Here is an 18690-nt window from a genome sequence, read left to right on the forward strand (position 1 = left end):
TTAATTCAGAGCTTTGAAAAAATATGCAGTAGAGAAAGAAAGGAAAAAGGGAAGGAAAGAGGGAGAGAAGGGGAAGGAGAAGGGGAAGAAAGGGATGAGAAGGAGGAAGGAGAGGGGGCGGCAGGGAAGAGAGAAGATGCAGCCACAAACCTGCAAATGTTCTGATGCAACTTCTCCTGAAGCTCAATGAAGCTGTCATAGCGATCTTTAGTAAACTTTATGTTTCGGAGAACTGCTGCGACAGCGTAAGGGCGTATTTTTGCTGTCTGGAATCATTATATCATGACAAACGGTAAATGTTAATCCTTTTCTTTGTAATAACATCTTGTAACAAAAAGTTAGCTGTCACAAACTTTCATTTAAACAAGTGTATATTATTCATTCAATCAACAAGTAATAAAGTACAGTGGTGATAAGAAAAAAAGTCACTGTCCTCATGAAATTTACATTTCAGATTACTGAAAATTTACTAAATTATTGAGAAAAAAAATCAACCTTTAAGTTGCCTGCTGATAGTTAATATTTTTACCAAATAGCCTTCCCCCAAAGATTTTCTAAATTTTAATACCATAATTTAAACAATTATATCTCAAATGTATTTTTTTTCCAAATGTATTTTAAACAAATATTTGGATGTTACTTTCTGAAATTTTTCATGGAAAACAGATGCTCTGTTCCCTTTCATTTCTTGGTTAAAAACAAAATGACAATTTTTAAGAACGAGAGGCTAAATATACATCCATTTTAGCAAAAGATCAAAGAAAATTATACTTGGCAGAAGGCTGAGCTTTGTTCCACCTTACATACATAAGAAATGTTTTTAAAAGGAAAATAAAAATTGACCCTTATTACCTCCTCTGTGATGATCAATTTCTGGATTTCTCCATTAGGCATTACCCGTTTATACACTGGAGTCTTTATCCTAAAATGTTAAAACACACTTGCTCAATATTAACCAAAAGATTTGATAAACTGATTTATCCTATTCTGTGTATAGAAAGCATGCAAAATGAACAGAACTAGGACAGTGGGTTAAAGTTACAGCAAACCAAATTTCAACTGAATATTAAATACAAAACAACAATAACAAAAAACAAACTTCCTAACATTTCAAGTTGTCTAAAAATGGGTTAGGATGCCTCATGCCTCATGGTAATGCTTAATCTATCCCTAGAGTCTCCGCAGAGGCTAGAAAACCATTTTACCTAAGCAATTGTATGGGGGCATTTAAACATCAGCTGAGGGGCTGAATTAAATAACCTTTAAGTTTTATTCCAATCATGAGATTCTGAGCTTCTAAGAAAAATAAAGCTTATTAAAAATATAGATGGCCTGGTCCCATCTGGACTTAATGAATCAGAATATTCAAGGGAAAGGCCTGGTAAACAGTACATTCTGAAGGCATAGTCCAGGTAATTGTTATCATTAGGAGAGGGTGGGAACTACTATTTTAAGTCAGTGCTTTTCAAACCTCAATGCCTACAATCAGCTGGGGAATTTGTTAAACCGATTCTGATTCAAAAAGTCTAGGGTAGAGGCTGAGATTCTGCAGTTCTAACAAATTCCCAGGTGACACAGATGATGCTGGTCCATGGACCACACTTTGAGTAGCAAAGGTCTTAAGTCATTTTCCTAATTCTGTCTTATAAAAATCTTACAAGGTGCCTGTTAAAAACAGAAATTCAAATCAGAGACGTTTGGGAAACACACTGTAAGGGATTATCCCTGACCCCCAAAATATAAACATCTGATTGTCATGCAGATAAACAACTGGGTCAACCCCCAGATTTTAACCACCTTAACCAAATGCCCAATTATCACCCTTTCACCAACACCTGTCACTCATCTGAAGGCCTCATAGTTCCAGAGTCTAGCCCATCTGCCTGAGGCTCTTAGGCTCAGTCTTTTGCAACTCATGAGATAATGTATAAGTATTCAAAACCAAAAACAATTATTTTTGATAGCTTTACTGTTTTGCCTCTTTTTCACTTTATATGTTCATCATTTTCTAAATTTATTACTTGAAGAGTTAGGCAGAGACTTAAAAATATTCATTACAAATTAAGAGATTGAAACTAGAAAGGCCAGTGAACTTGCCCACAGCCATCGTTAAGATCTTTAGTTTTCCAGTTAGGAAGATCCACTCCCGAGCTTCCTCAAAATTCTTAAGAAAACGACATATAAAGTTTTGCCACCTGTACTTTTCTCTCAACCTCTAACAAATCCAATGAACTATCTCTTCCAATTGGATTACTGAAAGAACTCACATGAACCTACTGAAGAATTTTTTAAGAAGCCATAAAATCATTAACCACTCTAGTTTTAAAATGTGTTCCCAAAATGAAAGGCTATGACTCAATATTGAGGCAAATTTTCAAATGGCTGCAATCCACAGGTCGAATCATCCCTCTATGCAGACCTAAAGCTGGTGTACCTGTCCAATAAGTTTTCTTCTAGAAACTGAGAAAGGGTTGCTGATAATGACAGGCAAAGAAAAAAGCAATTCAACTTAGCCAAGTATTTAATGAACTGATTCCCTTACCTTTCTTTGAAGACTTGAAGTCCTCGAACCAATCCTTCCAGACACAGGAGATCATATCTATTGGCAGGCACATCAATTTTGTAGAGAACAACATCAGAGGCCCCCTGTGCCTTTTCATTACCTTGTTCCTTACTTATGATTTCCTTCTCCGAAGTCTAAAATAAACCCCCAAAGTAAAATAAAACTAAGTAAGTCTAAATTCTTTTGAAAAAGTAGTTCTTAGTCCTACCAAGTAGTAACTACATTATCCCTGTTCTTTCCAGAGCAGCACAAAACCATCTAAAGCAAGGAGTGGGCCAAATCATGCCTGCCGCCTGTTTCTGTAAATAAAGTTTTATTGGAACATAGCCACACCCATTCATTTACATATTATCTGTTGTTAAGTACACACCACAACAGCTGAGTTGTGGCAGAGACTACACAGCCTTCAAAGCTAGCCCCTTATAGAAAAAGTCTGCTCATCCCTGATCTAAAAGAAAATGAAAACACAAGAACACAGGGCAACAACAACAAAAGTGTCAATGAGAAAAAGGAAGGAGAATTCACCAAATAAAAGATATGCAAGTTTTTATAAGATAATAACTCTAAAAGCTAAATCCTGTGGGCACCAAAGTCTTAAAGCAACGTGAGAATGAGAGTAATCATATAAAAGCAAACAAAAACATCTGAAGAGATCATCAGAAGCTGTGGGGTAAATTAGAAGGAATTAAAGGTACAACAGGAAGCAATCTAATGACCGTAAAAGGTACAGAGCAGCAAGAATGAAAGCAAACAAGAGGGAGAAGAGAAGTAACACTAGGAGAATTTTTAACGCAGTGGCAAAAAGCTTAGAATATTCTCAATCACCACATCAGAGCAAAGAATAACATATTTTCTTAAAAAACAACCATTGCCAAGAAATTAAATTCCATTGCCTATGTTTACTACAGCAGGGAACTGTAGGTATACTTAAGAAATTTTCAATCAAAATGCTTAAAAGTCATAATCCAACTGTTAATGCTACTCACTAATTATCTGGAAACCCCACTTAACTGGAACTCCCACTGCTTCTACCACCAGCAACCTGCTAAAATAACTGATGGATTCCTATCAAAACATGTAATGATTTTTCTCTTAACATGGTGCCCTCCCACTGTCACAATACGAGCAGTTCAAATCATTGCCCAAATAAAGAGTTATAGTCTACACCTGCACGGCAGGTAGAAGAATTCAGTCAATAAGCACTGTACACCCGAGTCACAATCGAGGAATCACAGGGGTCCATACAATGCTGGGACCGCCTACACTGGGTATCTCAAGCTCAGGAGACAATTTTAAAAATCAGAGGAAATATAAAAATAATAAAAGGAGGATAAAAAGGAGGGAGAAGGAGAGGAGAAAAGAGATGAGGGGGATAGGGAAGGCTATGAAAAGAGGCAAGAAGAGGAATCAGAATTTAAACCAAGTTCAAAGGAATCAATAAAATTGCTGTATTTTTTTTTAGTGAAGAAAGATGATGGCGGATTTCAGGAGGGACCCCCATAAGCAAGGGGAAAAAAATGTGGTAACCAGAGAAGAGGAAACACCTGAACAAAAAAATACCTAATTCTTTTGCAAAAAAAGACACAGCTGCTTAAACCTTCTTTCATTTTCAGTATCTCAGTTCATGCAAAGATCATATGTGAAGACTGGGTTTATCAATGCTGACAAAAATGTTATAGAAATCAATGACCACAGAAATTTCAGAGCCAAAGAGTTCTATAAAGATCATATAAGCCAAACCCCCTTATTTCACGGATGAAAAGGAGGCCCAGAGTGACCAATATATGAAGTCCAGAGAGGCAATGTAATTGTCCATGGTCACATAGCTAGTAAATGTGGAAGCTTGAACTGTTACTCAAATTTTCTGATATCCAGTCCAGTGCTCTTCAATATCACACAGCCTCAAACATAATTTTGAGTCCTAATAAAATTAGTAACAATTTAATATAAACTACAGAAATCTCAGCTGACCTCTCAAGATATAGATGATCACTAATTAAAAAAAAAAAAATCTTCCTGTAATGTTAGTAAATAAACAGCAAGAAAAACAAGACAATACACATTTTGTCAGTCTGAAGCTCCTCAAACTTTATAGTGTTAGAAAACACTGAATAGACTAAGAAGATAAAAGGTTTGGGGGAAAAAATAACACTAATTACCAGAGAAATATTAATTATCTTTTTAGTTACAAATGTCTTTAATATATAATCATTATAGTAATATATTTTGTAAATAAAGCTATTGTTTAAACATTTTAACCATTATACAATCAAAAGACCAGGAAAATGCTTCAAAATCATTTTTACAAGCAATTCTTCAAAAAATAGGAGATGATTTTACAAGATCAATGTATACAGTAGTGAAGGAAGAATGAATTAACACTGGTTAAACAAACATGGAGGAAGGTGAGGTGGGCACAGAGGAAATGTAGAAGTCAGAGGCCAAGGAGACAGCAACTCTGGCTGAAGCAGAGCTTCCATTGCTCCCAGACCCCTCTCCATATGGTCATCTGCAAATGGCACCGGGAGCTCACTCTCACTCTAGGGTTACCTGAGAGGGTCTACCCACCTCCACAGCACTAACCTGACAGCTTAAGGTGTCTGCATCCGAATAAGGCAGGGACCCCTTTTGAGACTTTATACAAAGCAACAGACACATTTAGAACCAGAGCTTAGCCCCTTAACACAAAAATTACCACGGCCCACAAATATTCCACCTTACAACAAAGATAAAATATAATAAACTTCTGAAAAATGAACTTATACACAGGATATGAGACAAATAAATATCCAATACATACAATTTCATCAAGTTCCAGGCCAAATTCAAAACATAGTTCGTCAAATTCTTCGTCAGCTAGGAAAAAAAAAAAAAGAGATTGCTAATTTTAATCTGTTCAGTACAAATGAGTATAGCATATAAATTGCATTTTTTAAATTGCCTTACATCAAGCATACTAAATATCAGGCATCAGATATCACCATTTAAAAACAAATTTTAAAAGTTTGGCCAAGAAAAATTTTTAAAGGAAAAGAAAACTATTACAAGGCTGATTCATCTAAATAGTATCAACTACGGAATCAGGTTACCTGCACTGGGGACTTTACATTTACTCAGAAGAAAAGTGACCTCCTAAGTAGGGACCCAATGTAAAGTAGGCACAGAATCACAGATCCAGCATGATGGAACAACGTCATATAAATCCTATCATTTAAAATTCTAAGGTGGCCTAACAGTTGACTTTGGAGCCGTGCCAATCCCAGTTTGAATTCTGACTGTTCAGTTTACTAGTTCTGAGAGCTTAGCACCTTATGTAAACTTTCTGATTCCTATGTCTCATCCATAAAGTGAGCTAAAATGCCTCATCCAAAAATTAGCATTTTACAGCCACTGATTTAAAGCATGCAACTGTTGGAAAGATTTAAATGAGTTCATGCAGATAATGGGCCTGGCATAATGCCCTGAAACGTGGTAGGTCTGCAAAAATTAATAGTTCTCTTCCTTACTTTTAAATTATATTCTATTCTGCTTTGCTACCTGACACAACATTTTTAGGGTTTTCTTGTTACCCAAAACTGAACACAAACTGTCATCACCAGTATAGTCTAGCAAAAAGCTGGTCTTAAAATTCCCGATCCTGATACTGAACTGCCATTTACCAAACATTTATTGAGCACCTACTATATCCTGGCACTTAACTAGGTATCAGGGCTGCAAAGATAAATAAAACACAATTCCTGCCTTAACTACTTCCTACTGTAGTAAACAAGCTAGATGTGTAAATACAATTATGATAAGTGTAAGGTACAGCATAGGCACAAAGGAAGTAATCAGCTCCACCAAGGGTCAGCTGAGGCTTCAGAGAAAGGATGAGTTTATTAGACGGGGATGGTAGGGAGTGAGAAACAGCATGACAAATGTAGAAAGTTCAATACGGATGAAGCATGAGGTTCATGTCAGGAGCCATGATGGAACAAGTAGGAAGAAGTCAGCTCGTGATGCCCTCTGCCCTGCCTGGGGTAATGGGGAGTTACACTAAAGGATGTCCAGCTGGACAGCAGCTCAATTAGATCTGCGTTTTAAAGAATGCTGGCAGGGTGGTGGAAGAACTGGAGCAGACAATCTACTGCCAACAGCCAAGTGAGACAGTGAGGACTTGATCAAAGCAGAGCAGGGAGTCTGAGAAAGAAGAATGTGAGAAACATCAGAGACAGATTCCATAAGGCTCGAAGACTGACCAAGAGGGAGGTGGGAACCGTGAGTGAGCGGGAGGACTCCCAGGTCTCTGGTGTGGGTGAGCATGTGAGCAGGGGTATAGTTAACTGGGGCAGGAAATAACAGAGGCTTCCAGTGATTCCCTGCCTCCTGCTATTCACACCCTTCTGGGAACTGAGGTCTGAAACAACCACAAGCGTGAGCTTGGAAGCATATTCTCCAGCCCAGCCACACTTTGCTATTACACCAAGGCAGAACAGGACCAGAATTGAAGAACAGTGAAAATAAATCAGTTAACAAGAAAATGAGTGGCAAGAGGAAAACATCTGAGCAGAAAGACGATAAAAAGGTAGACAAAGGTGACAAAACTGCCCCAGAGGAGCAATGTTAAAGAATAAAAGCAGCCCGAAAAATATTCTTTGCTAATCCTCAATAAGCAAAGAGGTGGCGGAAGGGAAGGCAGTGACTGATGAAACAATGGAATTTTAGGACAGACGAAAAGCAACCATGGAGGGACTGTAGAATAGAGGGAATGGGGATAGAAGAGTAAAGGAGACATTATCTGAAAACAAGAAGAAAAAAGACTGAAAGAGAAAAAAAAGGGAGAGGGGACAAGTCGGATTCACACTACTTGGAAACCAGAAGCTTTGCCAAAATGTTTTTCCAACTTTTATCCCAACCTAATTAACATTTAAAATATTTCAAGAAATAACACATAAAATACAAACTAATGATAAGTATTATTTCTAACCTGTCTGAAGTACATCTCAACACAGATTTTGCTGAGTGAAATTTTAATGAGTCAGTAGCTGACAGATATTTGTGGATAATTAAGCTTACCCGATCTCTCTCAATATGAAAAAAAAGGGAAGGGGGCAGCTAGGGAATACATTAAAACATCAGATGACAGTGAATAGGTTATAAATCTCATCATTTTTAAAAACTTGGATTATCTCTTACTTTCCCAGATATGGATACCCACGTGGAAACTGATCACAGTTGTCTTCAGCAAATATTTGCCACCTACTCTCTTGTATAATTCAGGTACATCGTACAGCATGAGTGAGAATATGGTTTAGAAAGATGGGTAAGGAACATAATTATGCACAGTATGAAATAAAAGTGTAGAGAATTCGAGCCAAGTTCAGAGGACAAAATAATTAACTCTTTCCAGGGCCTTATGGCAGAAGGAGAATAACACTTTAAGAATACAGCTGACCCTTGAACAAGGCAAGGCTCAAGGGTTCCCATTGCCTCCATCATGTCCAAAAATCTCTGTATAACTTATATAGTTGGCCCTCCTGGGTTCTGCATTTAGGGACTGAACAACCACAGATTATGTTGTAGTATTTATTGTTGAAAATAAATCCTTCTATAAGTGGATCTGCCCAGTTCAAACCTGGGTTGTTCAAGGGTCAACTGTACGTAGTATCTAAAAGTGAACCTTTAGGTTAAGTTTTCAAAAGCTAACTTTATTTCCACAGTAGTATCTTATTGTAGGAAGTAGTATCTATTAAACCGACTAGGGCTTTGTCATATCTAATCCTAAAACCAAAAATAGCTCTCACAAATCAATTGCTACAGCCGTTATACAAGCTGATAATATGGGGCGGGGCAGATGTCACTTCAACTGCTACATCTATATGGTAACTGATAATTGTACCTAGTATGTCTCCCCTTTTTTTTTAATGCCAGTGGTTTTCGAACTGAAGAACCTAAGTGTAGCACGATGACCAAGCCCATCCAGTGAAGACTCAACACTCAGGGCTCAGCCCAAATGTTACCGCCCTACCTAATGTTGTTCTTAGCACAGTATCTTTTTTTTTTCTCCCTGACAGCATTTAACGTTATCCGAAATCATTTTATTAATATGCTGGATTTATTATCTGCCTCTCTTATCCGAATATGAACGTGGCCCTTAAGTGCTATGTGCACCACTGTACTCCCAAAGCTCTTAGGCCAGTGCCTGGCACCTAACAGGCGCTCAGTAAAAGTTAAAAAAATAAAACAAGGACAGAATGCCGTCCCCTCTCCTATTCACAAACAGAGTTTCCACAGCGCTTTTCTTACAGCAGTTAATTGGCTACACTCGGGATGCAACCCGGGGCTTCACTCCTGTTCTATTCCCTGGCATCAGGCAGGCAGTAGGCGCTCGATGAGAGCCCTGAATGAATGACACTGCGAGCCCAGCACCTGCAGGTGATGCAAATGCACCCGCGGCGACACCGGTTCCCAGAGGCTACATCACCCTGGCCTGGCCGCGGGGGCCGTCAGCCCTCCCTATCTAGACCTTGAGCGCCCAAGGCCGAAACCAGCTGGGCAGCATGAACGTTGCCACGAAACCTTTTGGAGGGGGTCCCAGCCTCCGAGGAGAGGCGCAGAGTTATGCGGCCCGCACTCACTGTAGGTCCGGCCCAGGGCTCGGAAGAGCAGATCACGCTTCACGCTGACAGTCGGCATGGCGAGTCAGGCCCACTGCGCTTGCGCGGGGATCTGGCCCGGGCTCGGCGACCGAGGTATGTAGGACCCGGCCCCGTCCGTGAGGGCTGTCTTGAATATCGCCGGTCTACTCCCCAAAGCTTCTCCTCTCGCTTTTCATCTGAAAGCAAGTAAGTGGCCACGACTAAGCTCGGAAAATCTAACTTCTTTGGGTGAATATACTACAGGCTGAGGAAGGAGACAGACTTGTGTAGAAAGGGCTAGGATTTGATGGGCAGTAGAATGAACAGACCGCGAAGGCCCTCACGCCTCAAACGCACGACGGACGGAGGGCGCCAAGACAGGTGGGCGGGAGGGGGGTGGGGTGCGTAAAAGGGGGCGGGGCATCGAGGTGGAGAATCCTCCCGGGAGGGGTGGGACTGTGAGTAGGCGGGGTCTGAGGCCGCCGGGATAGAAGGGTGTGCAAAAACAGTGGGAGCGAGAGAAACTACAGAACTGCTTTCATCTCATTCCTTAATCTCCCTTATGCCCTGCTACGTGTTATAACTGTGCTTTGTTTGAACCTTACTGCAGCCCTGTAAGGGCTGGCTTCCTTAAATAACCTCGTTTTAAAAGCGGAAACAGACTGCTATTTACTCTGTGTTCTCCACTGGTAGATGCTGTGCTCAATCCTCTTCCAGCGTTAGATCGCCTTCTTACAACCCTCAGAGTAATAGGCAGAATAACAGCCCCCAAAGATATCTGGCCCTAATCCCTGGAACCTGTAAATGTTATCTTAAGTGGAAACAGTCTTTTAAGATTAAGTTAAGGATTTCGAAGTGGAGAGATTATCCTAGATTATCAGAATGGGCCCTAGATGCAGTCACCTATCCTTATAAAGGGGAGATTTGACAGAGAAACGAGTCAGTATAACCACTGGGGCAGAGACTGGAGTGCTGCAGCCGCAAGCCAAGGAATGCTAGCAGCCACTAGAAACTGAAGAGGCAAGGAAGGATTCTCCCTTACCCTTCCAGGGCAGCCCTGTGGTGTCTACAGACACTTTGTTTTGGCTCAGTGAAACTGATTTTGGACTTCTAACACCCAGATGGGTGAGAGAATATATTTCTTTATTTTAACTCACCAAGTTTGTGATAATTTGTTACAGCAACTATGGGGAAGTAATACACTCAGTAAGTGCTACTATTATCCCCATTTTACAAATGATAAAACTGAGGCCCACTCTGTCTGAGTCACCCAACACAGAAAGCAGAGCTGACACGCTTCCACAAGGGAGCCTTGCCCTTATCCTTTCTACGGTACAGTGAGTGAGGGCCTCCAAGTCCATTCAGGTGAGGGAAGGGTAGCTGGGTGGGATTTAGGCCTTCCTGGCTGCCAATCAAGCAGATTTTTTTCCCCTATGTTAGCTTCCCTCTATGGCTGCAGGCAGTCCCCTCCCAGTGTCCAACAAAATAGGTTCGCAGAGGCCCCATCAATGGCAAATATCTCCAATGCCAAATAAAATTCTCTGTCCTCAAGTTGGTACTCAGTTAGTGAATAATGAATTAGTGAATAAAGGACTTCCTGAATTATTACATGCTGACCTGCTCTCCTCTGGGCATTCCAAAGAATTCTGTGGCTTTTAACCTCAGTTTCCTCATCTATAAAGTAGAGATGGTAATAATATACACCTTCAAGAATTATTGTAAGAATTAGAAATAATACTCACGAATGACTAGCATAGTTCTTGTGTCAGAGGTCCTAGAAATTGGGCTTTGTCATTATTGTTGTCTATCCGCCTAGTCAGTTTCCTGCTATCCTCAGACTACCCAGGGGCATTCTGTTCCTATCTGCTATATGCTCACCTACCCAATCATGTTTGGTTCTCCTCCTTTGCCTGATCAAACGTTGGTGGCTCTTTCATCACCACACAGGATCAGAGCCTGCGTAGATCTGTGCAATCATGATGTTTTTCCCTGTAAAACCATGTAACATATGTGGAGAAAGTTTCTGAAATGATTGTGCCATTTTCCTGTAATGCTTGTGGATTGGGTAGCAATTGGGAGAGAGAAGTTGTCTGATCTGAAATCCTTCCCACTTAGGTCCCGAAAATGCAGTACTGTGTCTGATGACATCTCACAGTGGAGTAGCAGATTTTCTAAAGTGTCATGCGAACATTATGTGTGTGCTTTCCTCCCCAAAACCAAATATTGTCCACTCCCGGCCTTAGTTTCCTCATCCATAAAGTGGAGGTAGGACCTTACTGGATGGTTTTGGGGATAAAGTATGTGGAAACAATTTGAAACATACTAAATGCCTTTCATATATTAGATATTTACACTCAAGCTAACAATCCAAGTGATCTGAGACTATAAATTACCTCTAGTATTAAACTTACTAAAACTTGGGCTGCTGCCTCCAGGAGAGTGAGATAGGGCTGTAAATTCAGGTAATAGATGATATAATTGACAATAACTGGCCTTATTTTACTTGCTATGTATCCAGAAGTAGTTTTGTTCTGGCTAGAATCTCATATGCCTTTCTTATAAATCTCCTGGGGCATTCTAATCCCTTTGTAGATTATCCTGAAACTTTTAGAACATGATCAAAGTCCATCTATCTTCTTGAGCTTCTATTGATGAATCTATATGGAACCAGGAAAGTCTGCTAGACCTGCCAAGAATCAGATTGATCAGTACTGACTTCCTAATTGTCATACCAATGTTTATTTTTAATTGTATTTTAAAAATAAAATTGTTAGACATTTTATACTATTGAACATTCCCTCATTCTTGAAATTCTCCTTTCTCAGTTTTCCTGGCTCCTTGGATTTTTCTATTATCTGAGAGGTAATAAAAATGCAGTGTCAAGAGTTTTATAAATTAGTCACAGATTACCATTCTGTATCTACCGCTTACTGAGACCTTGGACCAATTACTAAATACTGAGAAGCCTTAGTTCCTTATAGAATGAAGATAATAATATAATATCTACTTCATAGGTATAACATGTTTGTACAAATTTTAATATAAGAGTTCATGTTTGGCACATTGTGAACACTTGATAAATATTAACTCTCGCAGGCTCTTCTACTTCCTACACCACCCTTTCCTACCTTCGGTGTGGAGTACCCTCTAAAGTTATGTCTTTGGTGATCTTCTCCCTGAAAAGATCTCAGCTTTCACTACCACCTAACACAGGTGGCTCCCGTTCTAACCTTCAACTTATATCTCTCTCCCGTGCATATTTCTTACCAGCTTCTGAACACCCGGACCTGAATGTCCAACAGGCTGTCATCTCACACTCAAAAACTGAACATTGCACTTTCGCCCAAATTTGTTCTTCCCCATGTACTCTCTATCTTTTTCAACGTCATGAGCATCTACCGAGTGGTCCAAGCCAGAAATACTGAAGTCCTCCTCCTTCATTTCTCTCTTCTAACTGATTATGATTGAGAAAACTTGGGATAATCTGCTTAGCATTCCTTTTTTTTTCCTTTGAGCAATGGGACCCTGTATCTCATGCCAGTGAATTGGTCCAGCTGTAAACACCTGAACCAAACTGTTTTTTGGACCTGGAACCACAGAGAACTTGAGGTCCATTTTATTTAACAGTGGAAACAGTAAGATGCAAGTCTGGAGCCATTGGCAGCCATGTTTGCCACCATACAGAGAAAACTAATCTGCAGTGTGCTAAAATGATACGGACATTGGAAGAAAAGATAGTGGAGAGAGACTTAGAAGCATTTAAATCCCTGGTTGTTCTTAAGACTTAGGTGGCTCCCTCTTCTTCCTGAAACTTGGTTGTTCAACTGAATGAAATTCAGAAGGATTAAAGCTTAGACTGTGAGAGTCGAAGGGTTATATCTGAGACTGAGGGGATGGATACCCCATTGTGCAGGGCCCAAAACTACATTAAAGAGTTTGGACTTTATTTTAAGAGCAATGGGAAGAGATTCAAATATTTTAAGCAGAGATATGACATGATTAATTTGGTATTTTGGAAACATCACTTTAGTTACATTGTAGAGAAGGGATTAGGGATGGTAGTTCAGGGGACCAAACACAAGGCACATAAATCATTTAGGAGGTTGCAGTAATCCAGAGGAGAAATGATAGCAGCCAGAACTGGGGAAATGGCATGTGTTGTGGGGGGAAAAGTAATAATAATAGACCAGAGGAATCAACAGGTCATATACCATGTAGCCATAAACAATCAGAAAGATACAAACATGAGTGAAAGTCCATCCATTGGAGTGAACCTTCCTGGAAATTAGAAGTAACTGATGGAGCCTGTTTTGCTGCACCTCCAAGGACCCTGCTGTTTGAGTTGCTGACTGCTTCTTTCAAGAGCCTGTCCTGGATGAGATCAGTTGCAGTAGGCCTTTCCAGTCTCTCTCTCTTAGTTTCACCCCAAGAAGTTTCCCAGGCCACGTGCAAACAAAAGTGGGAATGAGGGTCATGGGAAGAGAAAGGACATTTAATAAATACTAGTGATTACCATAATAATTTCTAAGAGTGATTATTCATAGTGTTATAACAGGTTAAAAGAGCAGCTATGAAAGCACCTATTTTGTAGAGCAAATAATCATATACTAACATTAACTAATGGAAGGTTAATGACTGAATTTATATCAATGAAGTTGTCAAAGGAGAATGTGGAAGGACAGAATGGTGTGTGGAGTCTGAGACTTGTATATGCCTATAGCAACAAGAAGATACAGAGGAAAGGAAACCTTGGACTGTAAATGTGGTGGCTACAAAGTCTCGCTATCTTGGGCAAGACTCCTGCAACTTTGCCCAGGACAAACACACTCCAGCCCTGTCAGATTGATAAAATAGTTCATTGAGAAAACAGAGGGGCCCATGGCAAATTTCTTGAACTTTGTTCAAAAGAACCTTGAAAATAGAACGTCTTAAAGGACATTCCATTGAAACTACCATGGTGATGGTCCTCTACTTGACTTTAACCGGAGCTCGTCACTCTTGATGAATTATGGTAACTGGGATGGTTGCGTTCCATGTGTGTGGTGTATGTGTGATGACAGAGAAATATTTACCTTTGTGATAAATGCACCTTGTGAAAACCGGAACAGTGATCTTTGTCCTAAACTGTACCCTCTAAGGATTCTCAATCTAGAGAGAATGCTGTTTCCTTTAAAACTTAACAATAGGAACATTTTTAACTCAAATTACAGTAAAATGTCATGTTATAGAAAAAATTGTCATCTTCTTGCTGGTAGAAGTTAGTTATGGTAAAATGCACATGGAAAAAAAACAAAACAAGGAAGTAATTTTTAGCTATTCATTTCCCAATGGTAGGCTTTTGTAATCTATGAGGCAATCTGAACTATCACCGTCTTATTCCTTAATTAGCATTGAGAAATGGAAAGAGGAACCACACTTGGTTGGTGGAGACTCAGATCTTCAAGCCAGACAGTGTTGATTTCCTATCACCATGGCCACCTCTGGATTTATCACAGCAGAAGTGCTTGACGCATTTTTGTTGAATTATTGAAAAGTTATACATGTTTTATTCATTCATACTTACCCAATGCCAACCACCTAGTATGTGACTGGTAAATATTTGTTGACTGAAATGTTACGGAAATGACAGGCCAGTCAAGAAACAAGCACCACTCAGAGGGTTGGAGTACTCAGATGTATTACGCCGGCGGTCTCAGAGGGGCTTCTGCTCCGAAGCTCTGAGCACCTCCAAGACGTGCACATGAGGTTTTATAGGGTAAAGTACAAGCTTGGGGTATTCGGCCAATAGGCATGGAACAGCTTTAGCAGCATTGTCATCACAAAGGTGGAGGCAGGGAGTCAGCAAACCAACATTCCAAAGCCAGATATGTATCTTTGAAAACCCAGCTGGCTAGCAAAAAACATGAACAGCAAACCAACACTAATTAACCTAGATTTACAAGTTAGTCTAGCAGAACTCAGATCAGTATTCCAATACTTAGATTTGTGAGTTATCTTGTTAGACCAGCCCAGCCTCTCCTTCACATTCCTAGACTTGTGAGTTATCTTGTTAGACCAGCCCGGTTTTTCCTTCACAGAATGAATAACCCCAACCCAATAACAATTTAATTCCAATAACAATTAAATTCCAATAACCTGGGACCCAATATAATACACAAATGAACACGTGTTGACTGTCAAACAAATGAGTGAATGATTTAATTGCTAATTAAAATGGTGATGGACCCTCCTGGGTCCCTGCTTTGCTTAAATGGTCTGTGACGGGAAATGACAGTTCTTTTCTACCTGCTGAAGGCTCCAGGAAAGAGACAAGAGCATGATTCAGTAGATTGAACTCCAAGTGATTAGGAGTTCTGGGTGTCCTGCTCTTCTTATGTACCATAGATTGTGAATCCAGATAATCAATTGGTCCTGCAATTTACATCTCCAAAGCATACGTTAAATCCATCTGTATTCTCCCTTGTAGACCAAGCCACCATCCTCTACTCCCACCCTCCAATAGCCTCCTTAGGGTCTCCCTACTTCCACTCTTGTTACCTCCAATCTGTTGTAAATAGGGGCTCATTCTCTATCACTGGAACCTATGTTTCTTTCAGGGCACGAGCACTCATTTCATTATATACCTATATGATTGCTTTCTGTTTCCCTCGCTAGACTGTGAGTCCCATGACGACAGAGACCTTTCTTATTCACCCTATCTTATTCAGCCCACCCCCACTCCCCACCTAGTGCTTAGCAGGTAGAAGCTTTTCTCTAAATAGTCAATGAATGAACGCGTGTGAATTCTCAAAGGCTCAGAGACCATGTCTTAACTCACCTTTGTGTTATTAGCACCAAGGGCAATGCCTGGTGCAAAGCAGGCACTCCATAAATATTTGTTCCATGTTTGAGTCAATTGAAGAGGGGATGACTCTCCTCTCCAGGCTTTAGACAGAAGTATATTTGAATCTTTTCCGCTCTGCCAGCTGTGTAACTTTGAGCCTGGCCCTTCACTAACTGCCAAATGAGCTAATGATCATTTTGCAGGATTGATCTAGGATAATCTCAGGCTGGTGAAGGGCTCTGCACAGTCTGACGTGGTGTGCACTCACAGTATCCCCAGTAGCACTGGGGAAGGTTCAAGGAAGAAATCTAAAAGAGACGTGGGAGGAGAGGGAAGAGGTGAGGAATGATAAAGCGTTCTACGGCTGCGCACCGTCTGACCCTCCCGACTCGCCGTCCGCCCCTCCCCCGCCCGCCGCCGTCACCCGGGAAACGGGACGCGATCGCCTGCCCGCCGACCGAAGCTAGTTTCATGGCAGCCACGAAGAAAGCACTTTTGGGGCCGCTAGTGGGAGCAGTGGACCAGGGCACCAGCTCGACACGCTTTTTGGTTTTCAATTCAAAGACTGCCGAACTACTTAGTCATCATCAAGTGGAAATAAAACAGCAATTTCCAAAAGAAGGATGGGTGGAACAAGACCCTAAGGAAATCCTGCATTCTGTCTATGAGTGTGTAGAGAAAACGTGTGAGAAATTGGGACGGCTCAACATTGATATTTCCAACATAAAAGCTATTGGCGTCAGTAACCAAAGGGAAACCACTGTGGTCTGGGACAAGTTAACTGGAGAGCCTCTCTACAATGCTGTGGTGTGGCTTGATCTAAGAACCCAGTCTACCGTTGAGAATCTTAGTAAAAGCATTCCAGTAAATAACAACTTTGTCAAGTCCAAGACAGGCCTTCCACTTAGCACTTACTTCAGTGCAGTGAAACTTCGTTGGCTCCTTGACAACGTGAAAAAAATTCAAAAGGCAGTTGAAGAAGATAGAGCTCTTTTTGGGACCATTGATTCATGGCTTATTTGGAGCTTGACAGGAGGAGCCACAGGAGGTGTCCATTGTACAGATGTAACAAATGCAAGTAGGACGATGCTTTTCAACATTCATTCTTTGGAATGGGATAAACAGCTCTGTGAATTTTTTAAAGTTCCAATGAAAATTCTTCCCAATGTCCGGAGTTCTTCTGAGATCTATGGTCTAATGAAAGCGGGGACCTTGGAAGGTGTGCCAATATCTGGGTGTTTGGGGGATCAATCTGCTGCGCTGGTGGGACAGATGTGCTTCCAGGACGGACAAGCCAAAAACACGTATGGAACAGGCTGTTTCCTACTATGTAATACAGGCCACAAATGTGTATTTTCTGAACATGGCCTTCTGACCACAGTGGCTTACAAGCTCGGCAGAGACAAACCAGTATATTATGCATTAGAAGGTTCAGTAGCTATAGCTGGTGCTGTTATTCGCTGGCTAAGAGACAATCTTGGAATTATAAAGACCTCAGAGGAAATTGAAAAACTTGCTAAAGAAGCAGGCACTTCCTACGACTGCTATTTTGTCCCAGCATTTTCAGGGCTGTATGCACCTTATTGGGACCCCAGTGCAAGAGGGATCATCTGTGGGCTCACTCAATTCACCAATAAATGCCATATTGCTTTTGCTGCATTAGAAGCTGTTTGTTTCCAAACTCGAGAGATTTTGGACGCTATGAACCGTGACTGTGGAATTCCACTCAGCCATTTGCAGGTAGACGGAGGAATGACCAACAACAAAATTCTTATGCAGCTACAAGCAGACATTCTGTACATCCCAGTAGTGAAGCCCTCGATGCCCGAAACAACTGCCCTGGGAGCTGCCATGGCAGCAGGGGCTGCAGAAGGGGTTGGCATTTGGAGCCTGGAACCTGAGGATTTGTCAGCTGTCACGATGGAGCGGTTTGAACCTCAGATCAACGCTAAGGAAAGTGAAATTCGTTATTCGACGTGGAAAAAAGCTGTGATGAAGTCAATGGGTTGGGTTACAACGCAGTCTCCAGAAAGTGGTGATCCTAGTATCTTCAGTAGTCTACCCTTGGGTTTTTTTATAGTGAGTAGCATGGTAATGTTAATCGGAGCAAGGTACCTCTCAGGAGTGCCATAAATAATACCAATGCATGGATTCTGAAGATGGGAGCTCTTTACCTAAGGAGAGAATCCAGTGATTCTGTCTCTTCATGTGATGACACTATTCATAGACTCTGATTTCATTTATAAGCCACCTGCTGCCTGATCCTCCAAGTAGATCTGTGGCTTGAAATAAAGAAAATGCAGCAGAAAAAAAAAAAAGTAATTTCTCAATTAGGAAAAAAACCAGCACGTTTTGAATACTAAAAGTCACAAACAAGTCCCCTGAATGACCCAGTTGTTGTTTTGAATCCAACTTTCTATTAAAATGTTAAGGAGAAAGGGGCATGGTGGGGGTAGGGGTTGAGTATTCAACTGTTGTTTTGCCCTGTTCCAAATCCCCTGTAGCAATGACTTGACAGCTACCTGCTACGTGGAGTTGGCCAACTGTACAGTAAGCTTTATAAAGAACATGTAGTGAGTGCTCGCAGGATGAGGCACAGCTTAGAATCCATCTTTTTATTTAACCCATTATAATTGAAACCCTTCAGTGGCAAATCTTAGGGTAAAGACTTGAACCCTAAACACAGC

General features: G+C 40.8%; 2 protein-coding genes across 2 annotated transcripts in view; one reads left to right on the top strand and one right to left on the bottom strand.

The window, feature by feature from the left end:
* The window catches only part of FARSB (phenylalanyl-tRNA synthetase subunit beta), a 61115-nt gene extending 51829 nt beyond the window's left edge, over positions 1-9286 (bottom strand). Inside the window, exons 1-5 of the mRNA XM_031452264.2 lie at positions 9181-9286; positions 5364-5419; positions 2543-2697; positions 853-922; positions 151-266 (exon numbers count right to left, since the gene is read on the bottom strand). Coding sequence (XP_031308124.1) covers positions 151-266; positions 853-922; positions 2543-2697; positions 5364-5419; positions 9181-9238 — 455 coding nt within the window. The 5' untranslated portion in view covers positions 9239-9286. The remainder of the gene's footprint in view (positions 1-150; positions 267-852; positions 923-2542; positions 2698-5363; positions 5420-9180) is intronic.
* A 7188-nt stretch (positions 9287-16474) lies between these two features.
* Positions 16475-18136, top strand: LOC105106976 (glycerol kinase). Its single transcript, XM_011000773.1, has one exon. The coding sequence runs from the start codon at positions 16475-16477 to the stop codon at positions 18134-18136; it is 1662 nt and encodes a 553-aa protein (XP_010999075.1).
* The last annotated feature ends 554 nt before the right edge of the window (positions 18137-18690 follow it).

This window comes from Camelus dromedarius, chromosome 4 (assembly GCF_036321535.1).
Source record: "Camelus dromedarius isolate mCamDro1 chromosome 4, mCamDro1.pat, whole genome shotgun sequence".
Classification (NCBI taxonomy): Eukaryota; Metazoa; Chordata; class Mammalia; order Artiodactyla; family Camelidae; genus Camelus; species Camelus dromedarius.

What these genes read in the sequence shown, in the direction of transcription:
- LOC105106976 (XM_011000773.1), top strand. Translation starts at nt 16,475, where the DNA reads ATGGCAGCCACGAAGAAAGCACTTTTGGGGCCGCTAGTGGGAGCAGTG.